The sequence below is a fragment of the Bos taurus genome, chromosome 18 (assembly GCF_002263795.3).
Source record: "Bos taurus isolate L1 Dominette 01449 registration number 42190680 breed Hereford chromosome 18, ARS-UCD2.0, whole genome shotgun sequence".
NCBI classification, from domain to species: Eukaryota; Metazoa; Chordata; class Mammalia; order Artiodactyla; family Bovidae; genus Bos; species Bos taurus.
This window is the reverse complement of record NC_037345.1, coordinates 53,233,217-53,251,309: the sequence shown is the minus strand read 5'-3', so window position 1 is coordinate 53,251,309 and position 18,093 is coordinate 53,233,217. Positions and strand designations below refer to the sequence as shown.

The 18,093-nt window shown below is 53.1% G+C and overlaps 1 protein-coding gene across 4 annotated transcripts; it reads right to left on the bottom strand.

Moving 5' to 3' along the window:
• Positions 1-86: 86 nt before the first annotated feature.
• On the bottom strand, positions 87-12,208 carry GIPR (gastric inhibitory polypeptide receptor). 4 transcript variants are annotated; one of them, XM_015458214.3, is made up of 13 exons: positions 9,894-12,208; positions 9,357-9,456; positions 8,761-8,868; positions 7,981-8,084; positions 7,039-7,142; positions 6,707-6,851; positions 5,097-5,256; positions 4,825-4,885; positions 4,422-4,491; positions 4,199-4,287; positions 3,981-4,119; positions 2,003-2,044; positions 87-1,909 (listed from the first exon to the last, which is right to left on the bottom strand). In XM_015458214.3, the coding sequence occupies exons 1-13, from the start codon at positions 9,963-9,965 to the stop codon at positions 1,703-1,705; spliced, it is 1,401 nt and encodes a 466-aa protein (XP_015313700.1). In that variant the 5' UTR covers positions 9,966-12,208; the 3' UTR covers positions 87-1,702. The 4 variants fall into 4 exon arrangements, with proteins under 4 accessions (XP_015313700.1, XP_015313701.1, XP_015313699.1 ...); XM_015458215.3 differs by having other exon boundaries at positions 4,199-4,239; XM_015458213.3 differs by having other exon boundaries at positions 87-2,044; positions 9,894-10,022; positions 10,981-12,208.
• Between the last annotated feature and the right edge of the window lie 5,885 nt (positions 12,209-18,093).

The following is an 18,093-nucleotide window of genomic DNA, read 5'->3' as shown; positions in this document are numbered from 1 at the left end:
CCCGCAGTTGCCGCAACTAAAGAAAGCCCGCGTGCAGCAACGAAGACCCAGCACAGTCACAAATTAATTTTTTTAAAAAAAGAACATGATCGTCACACGCACAATTTTAATCATACACACTGCAAATAGTTTAAATAGCAGGCGATCACAGGAACATTCCCAGTTGGGGCTTAAGCATGGAGAATGGTAGCGGCATGGTGTCCATGATCTCTTGGCGACTCGAATCTCTTGAAGTTAGGCAGCACTGCTCTCCAGAGGGTGCAGGGCCACCACCAGCACCTGGCCATACAGCCTGCCCTCCCTACTGTCATCTCCCTTATGGCCTGGCCAAGATTTCCCCACCCCGAAAGCAACTGTTTTTCTCATGCTTTATTTACAAGGACCCAGCTCTCAGGCCCCCACCTTCCCAGAACCCACAAGAGGGGCCCAGGAGGGCCGCATGCTTCAAAGGACATTGAATTCAGCGGCCGTGAGCCATATCTGTCCAGAGAGCTGGGGACCCCAAGGAAGCGAATCAACAACACCCAGGTGCTAACTGAATCTAAGTGTGTGTCTGTGATGGGGAGCAATTTAGGAGTGAGAGTCTTGTGTGTGTGTGTATATATATACGTGGCCCAGCCACATTGAGGCTGCTGGCTTCCCCCCTAAATCTCATAGTTCCCAGGGGCCACCAAAAAGGGTAGGTATGTCTCCAGGTGGCAGTGGGCCTGGCCTCCAGATGTCGATTTCAGCTCTGGTGCCTGCCGTGAAATTGCTTGTTTCTATCCACACTCAGAATCCTCTCTGGACCCCAGTGCCCACTCACATTTCTATCTCTAATCTTTGCTATGAGCTCCAGACCCTTATTTCCAGCTTAACAAGTCCAGAGAGCACTCCTGGTACTCCCCACCTCAAACCCCATCTCCCTCCCTCTTTCCTCTCTCCATCCCAAACTGAGAAATCATCCCTGGAGTTTCTCCTTCTTCAGCAAATCCTCTCAGTTCTACCTTTAAACCAGCTCTAGAATCCAACCATTTCACACCCTATGTGGCTGCCACCCCGGTCCTGCTAACATCACCTCCCACCATTCTCAGACTCCTGACTGGGCTCCCAGCTGCTCCAATAGCCCCTAATAATCCATCCCCCGACAGGGCAGATGGAGCGGTCTGTTTAACACCTTAGCCCATTCCATTAGGAGACACTCCAAAGAATCTTCCATGAACTTGGAATAAAATGCCCACTCTTCTGTCCCCACCTACTTCTCTCTCCCCATCTGTGGGCTGTGACTCATCCCGCTGCAGCCTCGTAGGTCACCTCTCTCTTCCTCAGACACAGCCAAGCTCCTTGCCCCAGGGTCTTCGCAGGTATTCTTCCTTCTGCCTTAAAACCTCGCCTGCCAATTCTTTGCAAAGCTGTCTCCTTCGCCTCTTTTGGGCATGACTACAAAGTCGCTTCATCAGAGATGCCCTGGACCACACTAGGTCCCCTTCTAACCTTTCTTCCTAAGCCATCCCACAGTGTACATAATATAATTTAATTTGGCCTCACCGCCTGTTTCCCCCACTCAGTTGTGATCTCTAGGAAAACAGGGGCTTTTCTGTTTCCTTCCCCGCCCCCAGTCCCAAACCCCCGCCATTTCCCCAGCGCCCTCCAAGCCAAACCTGGTACACAGCAGGCCCTCAATAAATACATGCTAACTGAATGGACCCAAGAATCCCGCTGCCTAGCAGTAACTTTCTAAGACGTGGTTGGCCTCACCCCCAGGACCTGGGAGGGTCCTCGAGCACAGAGCGCGGCCGGAGGCGACCTGGCCCGGGCCGGAGCCAGAGGGCAGGGTCCGGAAGACGGGCTCGGGGCGCTGGCGCGGCTCCTCGCTGAGGCTGTGGCGCAGGCGGCAGCGGTGCCAACCCCGGCGGATCTCCGACTGCACCTGAAACCGGACGGCGCTCAGAGGCGGCGGCGCGCGCGCCATTCCCTGCGCGGCCGGCAGAGGGCGGGGGCGGCGGGCCGCGGCTCTCCCTACCTCCTTGTTGATGAAGCAGTAGAGGACGCTGACCAGGAAGCCCTGCCGTGGGGGGAGCGGGGGTTAAACTGGGAACAGGGGCAGGGTTATAAACACCCCTCAGTGAGCTCTGACCCTTTACAGGCCCAAACCACCTCGCCCGTCGCCACATCGGTCCCAGATTATTGCAGTCACCCTTTCCCTGGCTCCTGACTTTCCCCCTCCCCTTGTCCTCGTCAATTTGCAGAGCCATAAGGGCTGGAGATTAAGAACATGTAACCCCAGAGGCTGACTGCTTGGATGTGATCACTGCTTCTCACTTTCTTCCCCACTTAGGCAAGCTGCTTAACCCCTCTGTGCCTCAGTTTCTTCATCTGGAAAATGGAACAATAATACAGTGGTGGTGCTGAGATTTAAGGTATTATTAATACACAAGAAGCTCTAGTGCACGGCACATAGTTAAACCTTTTTCTAAATCTTATCATAACTTACTACATGACATATTGGATTTATTTATTTGGCCGTGCTGCAGGGCTTGCGGGATCTTAGTTCCCAGACCAGGGATGGAACCTGGGCCCTAGACAATGAAAGTGCTGAGTCCTAACCACTGTACAGTCAAGAAATTCCATAATAATAAACTTAAATAGGCACATCCAAAAAATTAATTTTGAAAAATTAGTTTTATATTTATAATTTAGAAATTTAAATACATATAAAATGTATTTATAATTAATAAAGTAATTGATACATTAATGCAAGACAAGGGCTTCCCTAGTGGCTCAGATGTTAAAGAATCTGCCTGCAATGCAGGAGACCCAGGTTCAATCCCTGGGTCGGGAAGATCCCCTGGAGAAGGGAATGGCAACCCACTCCAGTATTCTTGCCTGGATAATTCCAAGGACAGAGAAGCCTGGCAAAGTCGGACATGACTGACTAAGCATACAGTAAGATATTACTTATTATCACTTTCCACAATCCCATTAAAATCCAACTCTGATCACATTCCTGTGCTCCCGTGGCTCCCAAATGACTCAGAGGAAAAGCAAAGGGTCCTCTCTAGGCCCAAGGATCTACCTGGGTATCTCACCTCTGTCCTATCCACCCACCCCCTGCTTCAGGCATGCTGGCCATGATAGTGCCATCATGATCAGTACTCTCTCTCACCTCAGGGATCTTGCACTTGGCATTTCTCTTCCTGGAACATTTCCCCCAAATATCTTCCTAGCGCATTCCCTCATCTTCTTTGGGTGTCTGCTCTAGTGTCTTTTCAGCAAGGTCTTCCCTGACCCCTGTCCATAATCCCATTCTTCTTTGTCATCTCTATTTTCTTGCCTTCTCATCCCTCCTTCCTTAAGGCACATCTCACCATCTGACATTCTGTGTATTTTACTTATATAGCATCTTTAGCATCTGTCTCTCCCACTAAAGGATAGGGACCATTGGGTTGGTCATATCCCCATAGTAAGCCTGGAAAAGTGCTTGGTATATAGTAAGTGTTCAATAAATTTTTGCTGAATTGATAAATGAACAGCCTTTTAAAGTGAAACTAGTATTGTCCCCACTTTAGAGATGGGAAAACTGAGGCCCAACAAGGTAAAGCAGGGTGGAGACTAGGGTAGGACAAGCACAGGCAGGGTTGACCTTAAATATCAGTGGACATCTCCTTCCATTTGGCATGTTAGGGACTTCATATGCTTCGCCTTTTCCCTGGCCCTGAGGTGAAGGTCAAAAAGCTGGGAAGTGAGGACCCAGATTTGGTCCCAGCCCTGGCTGATCTCAAAGCCCTCGATCTTAACCAGGAGGCAGTACTGCTGGGGCTGCCGGGTCTCCTGCCTTCTCCCTGCTTCCCCAGTCAGGACAGAAGTGTAGAATGAATGAAAAAAATCCCATCTTCGCAGCCCATTCTGGGCTGCACCAGAGGATGTCTCTAACCCTCCTTCCTCTCTGAGTAGGAGGGCCCGAACTCAAAGGGCATAGCTCCTGCACCTCGCTTAGGCACCTGGAAAGAACTGAGGAAGATTTCAAAGCCGAGCTTGGCCAAGCGCAGGGCACCCCGGGCCTGTTCTTCAGTCACGGGAGCAAACACCACCTCGTGGACGCCCAGCAGGGGCACCAGCGTCAGCGTGGAGCGAGCCAGCCTGCGGGTAGAGGGTGGCAGTGATGCCGGGGTCCTGAGTCCCCCACCTTGCCCCCAGTCACCCTCCCCTCCGTCCCCACCTCAGTCGGTAGTCCGGGCAGCGCATCTGTCGCGTCCTCAGCTTTGACACGAGGATGCCAAGGATGCGGACAAAGATGAGAAAATTAATCTGTGGCGGGTGGGGGGTCGGGGGGGTGGGGGGTGGTAGGGGAGAGAGAGAGACTGAGCCAGTTCCCCGCCACCTTGGCTTCCCAGAATGGGAAATTCTTGAGACCAGCCTGGAGGAGATGGGACCGGTCGTACCAAGATTGTTAGGAGAATAGGGGTTCGTATGATCCACCAAATGGCTTTGATATCGTTCCGCTCCCAGCACCTGGGGGAGGGGGCGTAGAGCTGAGATAGACCAGAATACCTGAAGACTCACAGAATTGAGCACTTAACCTCCCCACCTTCCTTAAGGCCACACCCACATTCCCCTAAAGTCCCTGCTACTATTTAGGCCCAGCCCTCATCCCGCCCCTTGCAGTAGTCCTGGAACCCATCTTCCTAAGCGACTGGTTCCTTTAGACACCCTCCCAGGCTCCTAGAGACAATTAGAACCTCCCCACGATTCCGTCTCACCCCGCCCACGTCCCTCCAAGGACCGCCCACGTCCCTCAAAGCCCCGCCCACCCCCCAGACCCGCCCCCCAGACCCCGCGACTCACTGCGTGTTCTCGAACAGGTACCTGACGATCACCCAAGGAATGACGAAAAGCGTGGGGGCCCCTGTGCAGACCCCAACCCCCGCCCCCCACCCCGCCGCAGCTGTCAGAGCGCGCACGGGCCCTGCCAGGCCCAAGACCCGCGGAATTCCCCCGCCGGGAAGGGGAGGCAGAGAATCCTAGAGAGAGGAGGAGACCCCCTCAGGCAGACCAGCTGGGTAGTTTGCGGGAGGGGAAGCGCGCTGGGCAGGGCAGGGGACAGGGTCGGGGCTCACCCCAGCCGAGGAGCATGTAGCAGCGGAAGTGGCCCTTCTCGGAGCCTCCCACAAGCACGAGAAGACTGTGCAGGTAGATGCCTTCCACCAGCAGCCACGTGTAGTTGGCGCCCACGCAGTACTGGGTCACGATCTGGGCCGTGCGACAGGCAACTAGGGCCTAGGGGGTGAACAGACAGGGGGAGGGGGCAGTCAGGGTCCCCTCCAAGCCCATCTCTTATCATCAAATATTCTCTTCCCATTCTGTATCACCAAAGGATGAAGTAGCTATCCTCTCCTCACTCATTCTGTTCTCTTTCCCTACGTGAACTCTCCCACTCTAACCTCTTTAACGATTGGTATCTTCCCTGGAGAAGGAAATGGCAACCCACTCCAGTATTCTTGCCTGGAAAATCCCATGGACGGAGGAGCCTGGTTGGCTACTGTCCATGGGGTCGCAAAGAGTCGGACACGACTGAGCGACTTCACTATCTATCTATCTTCCCTGGAAGCTCAGCTCTAAGGAATCCGCCTGCAATGCAGGAGGCCCTGGTTCGATTCCTGGGTCGGGAAGATCCGCTGGAGAAGGGATCGGTTACCCACTCCAATATTCCGGCCTGGAGAATTTCATGAGTTCCCCCCAGATTCCCCTGAATATGGACTCTCCCACGCCATCTCCTAAGAATTCAACTACTCCACCTTTCAAAAGGTTTTTCTCATCACCCACCAGCACATGGACTCTCCCACCCCCTTCGCTTTCAACAATTGGTATGGCCCAACTTGCTGCCAGACAGGTTCTCTCCCCACCCGCCCCTAGTCTCTAGTCTCTCCCACCTTGTCTCCCTGGAACAAATTGGTATCTGCCAAATCCCCCCATCGGTTAGTTTCTCCCATCCTCCCAACTTCTGTCTCGCCTCTAGAAGGGGCCTCTCTTATTGGTGCAAAACTCCAATGACGGGTGAGATACCAAGAGAAAGGGAATGGAAAAGTTCCAGTAGAGGAGATAACGGGATGAGAGAGTTCAATGATGAGGGAGGCTGAGTAGGGAGGGTCCCTCTCTAGTTGTGTCAGAAGGGTCTAGAGAGATTAACAGAGATTAACAATAACATTATTGTTCTTTTTGTTGTTTCCTTGCTAAGTCGTGTCTGAGTTTTTTGTGACCCCGTGGACTGTAGCCCATCAGTCCCTTCTGTCTGTCCATGGGATTTCCCAGGGAAGAGCAGTGCAGTGCGTTGCCATTTTCTTCTCCAGGGGATATTCCCGACCCAGGGATCGAACCCATGTCTCCTGCATTAGTAGACAGATTCTTCACCATTGAACCACCAGGGAAGCCTGGTTGATAAGGTGAAAATTGCTCAGTCATGTCTGACTCTTTGCAGCCCCGTAGACTCTACAGTCCATGGAATTCTCCAGGCCAGAATACCGGAGTGGGTGGCCTTTCTTTTCTCCAGGGGATCTTCCCAACCCAGGGATCGAACCCAGGTCTCCTGCATTGCGGGCTGATTCTTTACGTTCTGACCCACAAGGGAAGCCCGTTGATAGGGTAGGGAGGTAGTAAATGGAATGGGAACCCTCTGGCCCTACCAGAGGAGGCAGAATCTCAATTTGAGAAAGAGAAGGATGTTGCTCACCTGGTTCCACAGGGTAAGGACCTGATCCCCAGGGTAGGGACCAGGGGGAGGAAGCAGACGGTCCCGGGTGAGGATGGCAGCTGCCCGCAGCATGAAAGACGTGAACAGGTTGATGTGGATGTAGTTGCGAGTGCAGCGCAGCCGCCTGGGAGATTTGGGAGGCAGTCTGGGGGCCTGTCCATGGCCACACAGAGTCCCTTAAACCATGTCCCAGCCCTCCCCATAGAACCACCATTGGATACTTGTTGCCGGTGGAGCCTGACTACCCCCATCTTTCTGGGAAAACTGAAGCCCAGTCTCTGCTGCTTCTGTTCAAGGTTGGGGGGTCCCACCTGAAGGTACTCAAGATGAGCAAGGCAAACAGCAGTGTGGCAAGAGACAGGGAGTAGCCCACGGTGTACACAACCTGCAGCCGTTCCAAGGTCAGCCTTTGGTCCTGGGGGTGGAGGTGGGGGGAGAGGACACAGAAATAGAGCTCAGATACCGCAAGCCACAACTGCTGAGCCCGGACCGAAAAGCCTGCATGCCGCAACTAAGACTAGACCCCGCTCACCGCAACTAGGGAAAGCCTGCACAAAGCAATGAAGACCCGGTGCAGCCAAAAATTAATGAATAAATTTTAAAAAGAAATAAAGCTCAACTCCTGCCCTCAGGCCATAAAGGAGCTGCTCTTTGTTCATACTCGCACCCCAACTTTTTGGGGGGGATCTATCAACCTTTTTTTGAGTGGGGCATTCCACCCCTCAACCCCAGGGCTGGGCATGTGACCAACGAATCAAAGCATGCTATCTAACACCACACACACACACACACACACAGAGTGACTACTCAAGGGCAGGTATGCTACTCAAATCAGGCCAATGACAGTCATTCCTGGAACATTAAGTTGGAGCTATTGAGAAAAAAGCTCAGTCTGCCTATAGCATTGCTTGCAGGTGGAATGTGAGCCTGGTACCGATGGGGGCCACCTTTTCCACCCCACAGAAAAAAAAAAGAGGACACCATCATAGAGAAAAACATAAGTACAATATGGTGAGAGAGATTCCCAACTACATCATTTTAGCACCAGATCCAGCTGTACCTGAAGCTGCAATCTTATAATTTTCAATCACAAAAGCCAATATCTTTTTCTTTCTCCTTCAAGAAAGGAGTTGAATTTCTATCACTTGGAACCCAGAGTCCTGAATGGTACAAGGGGTTTCAGGCTCTGTCTGAGGCTGCTGCTTTTCTACTGCTGCCTGGAAATCATACCCTGAAATCTCTCCTCTTCTTACCTGAAAAACCCCATTTTTCTCTGGGTTTTCACACTGAGAATGGTCTCTCCAAGGTCCCCATTGGCCATCACTGCCACATTGGCGGAGGACAAAGCCTTTAGCCACTGAGGGGAAACAAGGGAGGGAATCAGAAGCGCACAGAAAGAGATGGAGACAGAAAGACAAACTGAGGCAAAGGCAGAGAGAGATATCCAGTGATGATGATGATAAACCATAATATAGCATTTTACATGTAATAATTTAATATTCATAACAAGCCTATGAATTTGGTACTATCATAACCATCAATTCACAAATGAGGAGTTGAGGCATAAAGAAATTTCACTGGAAAAAACTCTGATGCTGGGAAAGATTGAAGGCAGGAGGAGAAGGGGACGACAGAGGATTGAGATGATTGGATGGCATCACTGACTCCAGGGACATGAGTGTGAGCAAACTCTGGGAGACAGTGAAGGATAAGGGAGCCTGGGGTGCTTCGGTCCATGGGGTCACAAAGAGTCGACACAACTGAGCAGCTGAACAACAACCCCAGGTCACACTGCTAGTTAGGCAAGGAAGACCAAGATGTGCAGAGACAGACTCATGAAAAGGAGAGAAAATAACCTGGTGGCCGTCAGAAAGATACAGAGACAGATAAGGGACGTTATGTGGAGGGACACACAGACGGAGACACCCAGCCCAAGAGGACCAGGGGAGCTGCGGGGGAGTGGCGTCTGGGACCAGGGTTAGGAGGGAGATCTTTGTGTCAGAGGTGGGCCTGGGGTCCACCCGGCAGCTCACCGTGACCGTGCCAGGGCAGATACCAAGGGCAGGAAGCACGGGCAGTGGCGTTGGGTGCAGTGTAGTCCCAGCAGACGTACATATCGAAGGACCCGTTACAGGCGAGGCCTGGGGTGGGCGTGGGGGCCAGAGTTCGGACAGACCTGCTGTAACTCGAGCCCAAGGAGTCTCTGCCCCGCACACACAAGCCCCGCCCAAGCCCCGCCCACCTGGAGTGGTCGCGTCCCTGCTCCTTCGTAGCCCCTCCCACCAGACCCGAGGCCCCGCCCATCTTTCGAGCCTTACTCTGGGCTCCTCCCACCAAGCGAGTTCCCGCTACAGATGCTTCCCAGTCAGTAAGGCCCTTCCTAGACTCCACCCCAAACCCCGCCCCCGTCGCCGTCCACTTTAGGTCCCACCCACCGAGTGTAAGCCCCTCCCAAGACCCCTCCCCTTTCAAGCTTCATCTCTGGTTTCTCCCACGAGGCCCACTTTTACCCCAGACACTCAGACTTCCCTTTCAGGCCTTGGCGGCATGTCAGTCCCAGGCCGGCCTCAAGCCCATCCCTCTCAGCCCCAACCCTTTCCTTACCCCCAGTCCTCCACCCCTGTCACACCTGCTGGGGGCTCCGAGGCCTCCAGGGTCTCCTGGCACTCCCTGCGGTACCGCTCCCAGCGCTGGTACAGCTCTCCCGCTGTCTGCCCCTCAGAGCCTGCCTACAAAAAGAGAGAAGGAAGGACCACACCCACCCCCCCACCTCGGCCCGCGCCTCGACCCGAGCTCCCAGGCAGCAAGATCCCTGAGGGCCAGAGATACCCTGAAGGAACTTGAAGCGGCTGTCCTGTTTTGCTCAGGCGTCTTGGGTGGCTTAGAAACCTCTTTTAAGTCTTGAGGGGTGCCTAGAAACCACCAGGGGAGTTGCTGTGGGGAACTAAAAACCTTCAGGAAAATGAGGAGACGGAGGTGGCTGGATATTATCAGGAGGATTTGAGGGGAGTGGCGGGTGGGGGAAGAAGAAGGACTAGAAACAACCATCAAAACTTGAATCTGGGCAGGTGGGGAGCCTTGAAACAATCTTCCCTGTGGGATACGACTTAAAACCGGCCCCAACATCCCTCCAAGCCTTGAGATCCTTGGCTCCTCTGGTTCTCACCTCCGCGCTCCGGAGCAGCGGCTCCCACAGCGAGAGCAGAAGCAGCAGCCACCAGGGTGGACAGGTGGGCATCGTGTGGGCAGCAGGGCATGGGGAACGAAGGGTCCGGTCAAGCAAGGGCAGCCGGGTCTGGGGGTCCGAGGCAGAATCAGGAGCCTCTGCCTCCTCTCCCAGCCCCAGCGCCCTCTGCTCAGGGAATCACGTACCCCGGAGACAGCGCCCCCCACAACTACGAGGGATGATTTGGGGCCGGGGGTGGGGGTGGTGAGTCTTGAGGAGTGGGCGGAGACCTATCTCCAACACCTGATTCCCCGGCCCGCCCCCGGCTGTTGCTGGGGCAGCGGTGATGGAAGGGGAGTGTTTGCAGAGGGTGCGGTTGCCTTAGAGTTGCGCTGGACGGGAAGCTCCAGGGTCACCCACAGTCTAGACCTAGAGACTCGAGGGAACCTGGGGACCACCTTGGAGAGGAGGGCATGTAGCTCGAAGTGACTCTTGGACTTCCCACTCTCCCAGCTCAAAGGGTTTTCAAATCACGAATAGGAACCCGACCTTATCAAACATTTCCGGCTGCGGATAAAACCCATAGTTAATGGGACAATGGTTCTCCTTAGGGACTAGAAAGGTGAGGGGCCCAGATGCTTGGAAATCAGTCTACCCCCCAACACACCACATCTGGCACCATGCAGGGAAAGGAGGAAACAGGAGGATGTCGGTTGGAGCTCCAGAAACACACGAATCAGAAATGCTTGAGACAAACATAGAAACTGAGAGACACAGAGACAGACAGAATGAGACACACTGCAAGAGACTAGAGACCAAAAGGGAGAGGAAGACAGAGACAAAAATGTGGGCTCGGAGACAGAGAGAAGGTAGAGACATGGAGAGACACAGAGAATGGGGGTCAGAGACGGAGATATAGAACTAGCGGCTAAACAGGGATTTGCGACGTGGCGACAGAGATACTGAGAGATAGATAGGACATAGACCGTGGGCACAGAGAAGCTGAGACAAAGGCACGGAGCAAGAGGGCTCCAGAGACGTGAGGGGACACAGGGCAGGGGAGTGGCTGAGATGGGGGAGCGCTCACCTGTTCCCAGCTCTCCTCTCAATCACTTGCTTCTGACGCTGTCGCCTCCACGGCCTCGCCTGGGCTCCGCGGGAGGTGACAGCCTGGGGTAGGGGTAGGGGGCGGGGCCAGGGCGGGCCAAGGAACAGGAGCGGGGAGCTGGGGCAGAGACCTGGCGCAGGGGGCCAGTCATCTGTGAGTATCACAGCCACTCAGGGTCGCGTGGGGGAGCACAGTCACAGAGTCAGCATCCTGAGGAGCCCCTCTTCCAGCGCACACAGCCTCTCACGTTGTCCCACTTGTCCCATCCAGCCACCACACGCGAGGCCATGCACACAATGTCACACACGATCCCATACACTGAGCCGCCGGGAGGCACAGAGTCTTATATACTGCACCTCACTGAACCTGTTCTTCATATTCATTCATAGTCCCACAGTCCAGCATCACACCCCGTGAGCCAAAGGTTCTCCCCCACAGGTTGACAGTCATTTGTGATACAGTGACACACAGCCACGCACTCTGGGCATGGACTCTTGCACTCACACAGCAACACAATCACAGCTTCCTACAGTTCCCATGATACTGTGTCCACCACGCATACGTTCACACCATCATTAAATCACATCACAAATACTGTCTCCCCCAACTGGCCTGAGTGCCCCCATGAGGACAGGGAAGGCATCTGTCACCACTGGGTCCCCAGGGTCACTCAGCACAAGTTGGGGCACAGAGCGGAGGCTGTTGATGACATAAAGGCAAACAGTTATAGGTGATTGTCATACAATCCTTTAATGACAGTCTGAAAATTATATATACAATGTTACACAATTCCACTCATTAATGTGCTCACACAACGTCTCACACACTTCACATAATTACCAACAGAGTCCACAGTCACATTCCAACAACACATGTTCTTCAAGTGTCTCTAAGGCACACACTCCCATGAGCTCTGGATGTTACATTGTCATCCTCAGTCACGCCCAGTGCTAAGACATACAACGGGCCATCACAGCCTCACTTGCACTCACAAGTCGTATACAGCCACCCGCAGTCGCACAGTTGTGCACAGGATTGCACACTATCCTCCTACCACCATGCACGAACCCACAGCCTCGTGTGGTCTCCCGGTCACAGTCACCACTGAATCACACACCTCCTCAGAGTCTCCACTTCCAGTCTCTTCCTTTGCCCTAAAATATGGAAAATATTTGGCTTAGAAACTGAATCCCGGCTCTCAGCACTCACTTCCCCCTTGAATGCAAACCACCAATTCCTGCACATTAATAATACTAGTAACATTCATGAGCACACACTCCCTGGGGAGCTGGAAGATAAATGGGACAGAGGTGAGTCTGCCCATTTTGCAGAGGAGAAACTGAGGCCCAGAGGCGCCAGGAGGGGCAGAGAGTAAGGAGTGGTGTGAGATCCAGCACTAGAGGCTGGAAAGAAACAGTCTCGGGGAGGGGGAGTGACATGGGGGCTCCTGGCTTCCTGACCTCCAGCTGGCCTCCTGCTCTCTGCCCCACATTCCTGGCGCCCTCTGGGTCCTGGGAAAGGCTCGGTTCATGGAGTGGAGAGGAGAGGAGTCTGAGAATGCCAGACACCTCAGGAAGAGGCTGGGGTTGGGAGGGAGCCTCTCCTTGGTCCCAAGAGGGTCTGGGGTCACTTGCTGAGGATGGGAAGTGGGGGGAGGCTGGAAAGGGGCAGGAGAGGGACTGGGTGTGAGAGGGGGAAGCAGGGGAGAGGAACTGAGGTGATGAGAAAGACAGGAAAAGAAATCAAGGACCAAGAAAGAGCAGAGACAGACAGAGACAGGAAGAGGCAGAGATGAGGGAGACCAGGAAAAAGAGATAGAGAGAAAGAATCAAGAGAGACAGAGAAGTAGAGAGAAATATACAAAAAGAGAGAGACAGAGAGAAAAAATCAGGGAAGACAAAACGGACCAAGAAAGGGAGAGAGAAAGAAGAGATACAAACTGAGAGATGAGACTCTGAGAGATGGAGATGAGGTGGGTGGAGGGAGGGAGAGCCTGAGAGATGGGCCCTGAGGAGAGACAACCAGGACAGGAGCCTGGGGATGAGCAGGCTGGCCCCTCCCTCATGAATCCCTCTGGGCAGAATAGAGCACTGTGTCCGGGGGTGGGTGTGGAGGACAGGAGGAGGGGTGTCTGGGTCCCCAACTGGCCCCCTGCTCATCTTAGCCCTCCTGGAGGTTTTTACATTCTCCCAGGGCCTGGGGAGGAGGTAAGAGGGCCTCAGGGGTAGCCACACGGGCCCTCTCCAGTCCCCATGCTCAGGGCTTTGGAAGCTGCAGGCAGAGAAGCGGTCATGCCCTCTCCCCTTGCCCTTCTTCTCTCTCCATGCCCCCTTCAGTCCCCTTGATCCAAGAATCTCTTCTTTCTCCTTTCCTCCAAGCCTGAGTGCAGTTTTTCCATCTTCCTTCCTTGTTGGCTGGGCTGTATTTTCTCTTCTCTTCCCTCCGGATTTCCTTCTGCCCCCTCCTCATTTCTCTTGCTCGCTCCACTCTCCAGCTCAATTTCTTCTTGCCTATCTTGAAGCTTTCTTCTTTCTCATCCCTCTTTTCCCATCGCCTCTCAGGGTGTCTTTCTGTCTGTTTCCCTTTCTCCATGTCCCCTGGTCCCGGGTCTCCAGGCTGTTGTTCCCTCTACCCTAGCCACGACCAGGCAGTGTTCCCCCCCACCTCAGGATGCCATGGTGGGGAGGAATCTGGGGTGGGTTGTGCCTCCCCCCATGGGGCTGCCTGGCTAAGAAGAGCCTGCGGGGAGCAGGCGGGGGCCTGGAGTGCCGGCAGATGGTGCAGGAGAAATGAGGCAGAGAGAGATGGGGAGAAGGGGGGCCCCATAGGGACTGAGGCCAGAAATGGGAGGCTGAGATGGCCCCCTGAGATTCAGGACTGCGGAGAGACAAGGCCTCAAAGACAGAAACCCAGAGAGAGACACACACATGCACACACACACACAAACAGAAAGAGATTCAGAATGTCAGAGACTGAGACTGAGAAAGACACAGCTGAAAATATAGGAACCCTTAGAGAGAAGGAGGGACAGAGATTCAGAGAGGGACCTAGGGGTGACACAGGATCCGGTGAGACACAAGCCGACAGCGCTCCAGAGATGGGGGTACACGGAGAGAAAGATTAACAGATGACCTAGAGAAAGATAGGAACCCAGAGACACAGATCCAGAGAGGAGGGCCTAGAGAGACCAACACCAAAAACACGGGACCGGAGAGAGAGACAAAGACCCAAAGAGAGATGGAGACATAGAGACAGGATAAATACCTAGAGAGACACAGAGACGTGGAGAGACATAGAGGTGGAGACCCAAAGAGAGAAAGCAAAGGACAGAGAGAGAGACTCAGAGAGATGGGAGCAGAGGTATCCAGAGAGATAATCAGGGACAGAGAGGAAGAGATGGTCCAGAGAGAGCGCAGAGGGTCGGGGGAAAAGACTTGGAACGCAGATAAATGGGGATGGGATAAACTCCCCAAGACTCAATCAGGTAGAGGTGAGGCAGAGATGACGCCTGGCTCCCCTCACCCTCTTCCAGGAGGGAGGGTGCTCCCCGTGACCCTGCCTCTCTTCCCTCCCCCCTTGCCCCCCGCCCCGCAGCACGTCCCCAGTCTCCATAGCAACCTTCCCAGATCCTGAGGGCAAATATTGTCCTGGACAGAATCAGCCGGACTGTGTTGACATAATCTCTTGCTGGTGGGGTAGGGGCTCCAGGGAACCAAGAGGCCAGGATCGGTGTGTGTGTTGGGGGGTGGAGCAGGAAAGCAGAGGGGCTCTCAGCTGGGGCCCGGAAGACAACTTCAACCTCTCCACACCTCGGTATCAAGGTGAAGTTTTCGCCGCCCTGGGGGAGAAGCCGCTGGGAGTTTCAAACCTGAATTCCCGGCTGCCCCCTGGTGGTGGTGCGTGAGCCGTCAAGCCCATTTTCTGGCATCACGGAAAGCAGGCTGACCGAGGCACTTTCCTCCTGGTTATTTATTTATTTTTTATTTTATTCTGGCCGCACGGGGCTTCTGGGATCTAGTTTTTCCAACCAGGGATTGAACCTGGGCTCTCGGCAGTGAAAGCGCGGAGGGAATTTCCCGTCCTGGTTTTTAGAATCTGGCTCTTCCTCCCTCTCTCCCCAGCCCCTACTCTGATCCAGTTCGCTTCTGGCCCCCGCCCCCCCCCCCCCACCCCCCCGTTCTCCTGCCCCAGTCATGTCCTTCTTCCTTCCATCCATCACCTCCCGCCTCGACCTCCCCAGGGCAGCCAGGCTGTAAGAGTGGTCCTGCTAAAGCACAAACCAGCCGTGGTCCCTCCCCTGCTCAGAACCTGCCATGGCTCCCCAGTGCACTCAAGAGAAGAAAGCTCACGTTCCTCTCCACAGCCTTCCAGGCCTTTGCTGAGCTCTCCAGCCCTCTCTCCATCACTTCCCAACTCTTCAGACTCTTTCCCACCCTCTCTTACCTCAGTCCCAGCAGTTTTCTCTGCCTTAAATATCTCCACCCAATTTCGGTCGAGTCTTCCAAGCTCACCTCAAAATTAGCTCATTCATTCAACACATAATGATTTCCTCTCCTGGATCGTGAGCTCTGAGAAGGTAGGGCTGGGGCTGTCTCAGTCACTGCTGGGTCCCCAGCATCTCCCAACACTGGTTCGGCACAGAGCTGGGTTCGGTACAGAGCTGGGTTCGGTTTACTTTATTGGGTACTTGTTTTTTCTTTTTTTTTGGCCATGGTGCGAAGCGTGTGGGATCTTTATTCCGTGACCAGGGGTCAAAACTGAAGCTCAGAGTCTTAACTACTTTACCAGCATAAAGAGGTTCCTTCACTGGGTACTTGTTATATATCAGGCCCTGGGCTTGACAATGCTGGGGACCCCAATGGCCAAGATAGTTCTTGCCCTGCCCTCATGGAGCTCCCAGCCCAGGCATAGACCTAAACAAACAGAAGGAGAGGTAGAAAGAAAAACAGGAAGAAAGAAAGAGTTGGAAAGACAGAGGAAAAAAAAAGACGCTGAGAGAGGAAAAAAAAAACACAGTCCCAAATCAGAAATAGAAGTACTGCTACCCCTACTGCTGTCGAGTCGCTCAGATGTGGCCCACTCTGCAGCCCCATGGACTGCAGCACGCCAGGCTTCTTTGTCCTTCACTATAACCCAGAGTTTGCTCAGACTCATGTTCATTCGTCAGTAATGCCATCCAACCATCTCATCCTCGGTCTCCCTCTTCTCCTCCTGCCTTCAATCTTTCCCAGCATCAAAGTCTTTTCCAATGAATCAGATCTTCCCATCAGGTGGCCACAGTATTGGAGCTTCAGCTTCTGCATCAGTCCTTCCAATGAATATTCAGGGTTGATTTCCTTTAATATTGACTGCTTTGATCTCTTTGCTGTCCAAGGGATTCTCAAGAGTCTTCTCCAGCACCACAGAACTACTACTACTAATTAACAAATAATAATAATAGGTACCATATTTATTAATAAGTACCATATTGGGCATTTTACATGCACGTATCTCACTTGATCCTCATAACAGACCTTCAGCAGAGGCTTTTTTTCCCCCTAAACTGCAAGGCATATGGGATCTTAGTTCCCCGACCAAGGATCAAACCCATGTGCCCTGCAGTGGAAGTTCAGAGTCTTAACTATTGGACCACCAGGGAAATCCTGACATCTTGGCGTGTCATCCTCGCCGCCCCACCCCACCCCTAACAGCCCAGCAGCCTAAACTCCTCTGCCTGTGGTTCCTTCATTCACTTCCTGGCTCCCCTCCCCTTCCCCAACTGCAGGCTTTGAAGTCCCTTGGGCTCCCTCCGTCCTCTGGGGACACTCCAGTAACAGCCTTTAGCACATTGCACATTTCACCCCTTGCATATCATTCTGTATGTAGGAGTCTGATTTCCCCTTTCCTAGAATCTGAGCTTAGGGAGGTGGAGGCTGGGAGAAATGGGAGTTGGGAAGGCAAGAAATCTGAGTTCCTGCTTTGTTTCTTCAGTAAGAAAATTAGCTGTGATCATAGAATGATAATGGCCCACGTCTATTTTAGTCATCACTTGGAACTTATTATTGATCTTTTAAAATTTATTTTTATCTAGCTGTGTCGGGTCTTAATTGCAGCATGTGGGACCTACTCCCCTGACCAGGGATCGAACCCAGGCCCTCTGCATTTGGAGCGTGGAGTCTTAGGGAAGTAAGTCCCTATTGACCTCACATAGTAGTTGTTCACTGGCACACGAACAGGGGTTGCTGCCTTTTACTTGTGCCTACTGTGTGCCGGACACTGTCCTCCTGTGTGATTTACCAATGTGGCCTCCCTGGGCCTCATGGAGGATACAGTGACAAACCGCCAACATCTGCCACAAGATTTGGTGCTCCCATTATCTCCCGATGCCATCTACCTCCTGCTCTCCTCTTCACATGGAAGCTCTCCACAGTTCCATCATCAACAGCCTTCTTGTTGCCAAACTCATGCCTACCTCGGGACCTTTGTACTTCATGTTCCCGCTGCCTGGAAAGTCACCCCCCTTCCCCCTGCCCCTGTGTGATTGCTTCCTGCATGTCGTTCACATCTCAGCTCAAATGTCACTTTCTCAGAAAGACTTTCTCTGGCCACACTCTCTAAATTAGCTTCAGCCTCCCATCCTTGACAATATCACTCTGTCTTATCTCTCTAATGCCAGGACCTGAAATGATCTTACAAGCTCTGTGCCTGTTTCTTCATCTATCAAATGGTGATGAAACTAGGGCTTGTGGTGAAGATAACTGAGTGCTTGGCACATAGGAAGTGCTCGGTAAATGTTAGTTATTATTAACACTCTTTATTTGTTTTGTGTCTTGTGGTTTACCTCCTCCAGAAACTGCAGGGTCCATGAGAGCAAATTCTGGGGGCTGACTTGCTTATCACTGAAACTCTGGCACTTAGAGCTTGGCACATGATAGGCACTCAGTAAACATTTTTTAATGAATAAAAGAAGTCGGTTCGATATTTAACCTTCACTCCCCTCCTCCCTGCTGTTTCCAGATGTGGAAACCGAGGCTCAGGGTCACAATCAGACCCTGGTGGAGTCAGGACTCAAACCCAGGTCAATTTGGTTCTAAAGCCCTGAGCTTCAAGGCC

Coding starts and splice junctions, on each gene's coding strand:
- GIPR (XM_015458212.3), bottom strand. CDS start 9,965: ATGCCCACCTGTCCACCCTGGTGGCTGCTGCTTCTGCTCTCGCTGTGG. Junction 9,457..9,893: donor CGCTGCTCCGGAGCGCGGAG/GTGAGAACCAGA, acceptor CTCTTTTTGTAG/GCAGGCTCTGAGGGGCAGAC. Junction 8,869..9,356: donor GGCCTCGGAGCCCCCAGCAG/GTGTGACAGGGG, acceptor CGCCCACCCCAG/GCCTCGCCTGTAACGGGTCC.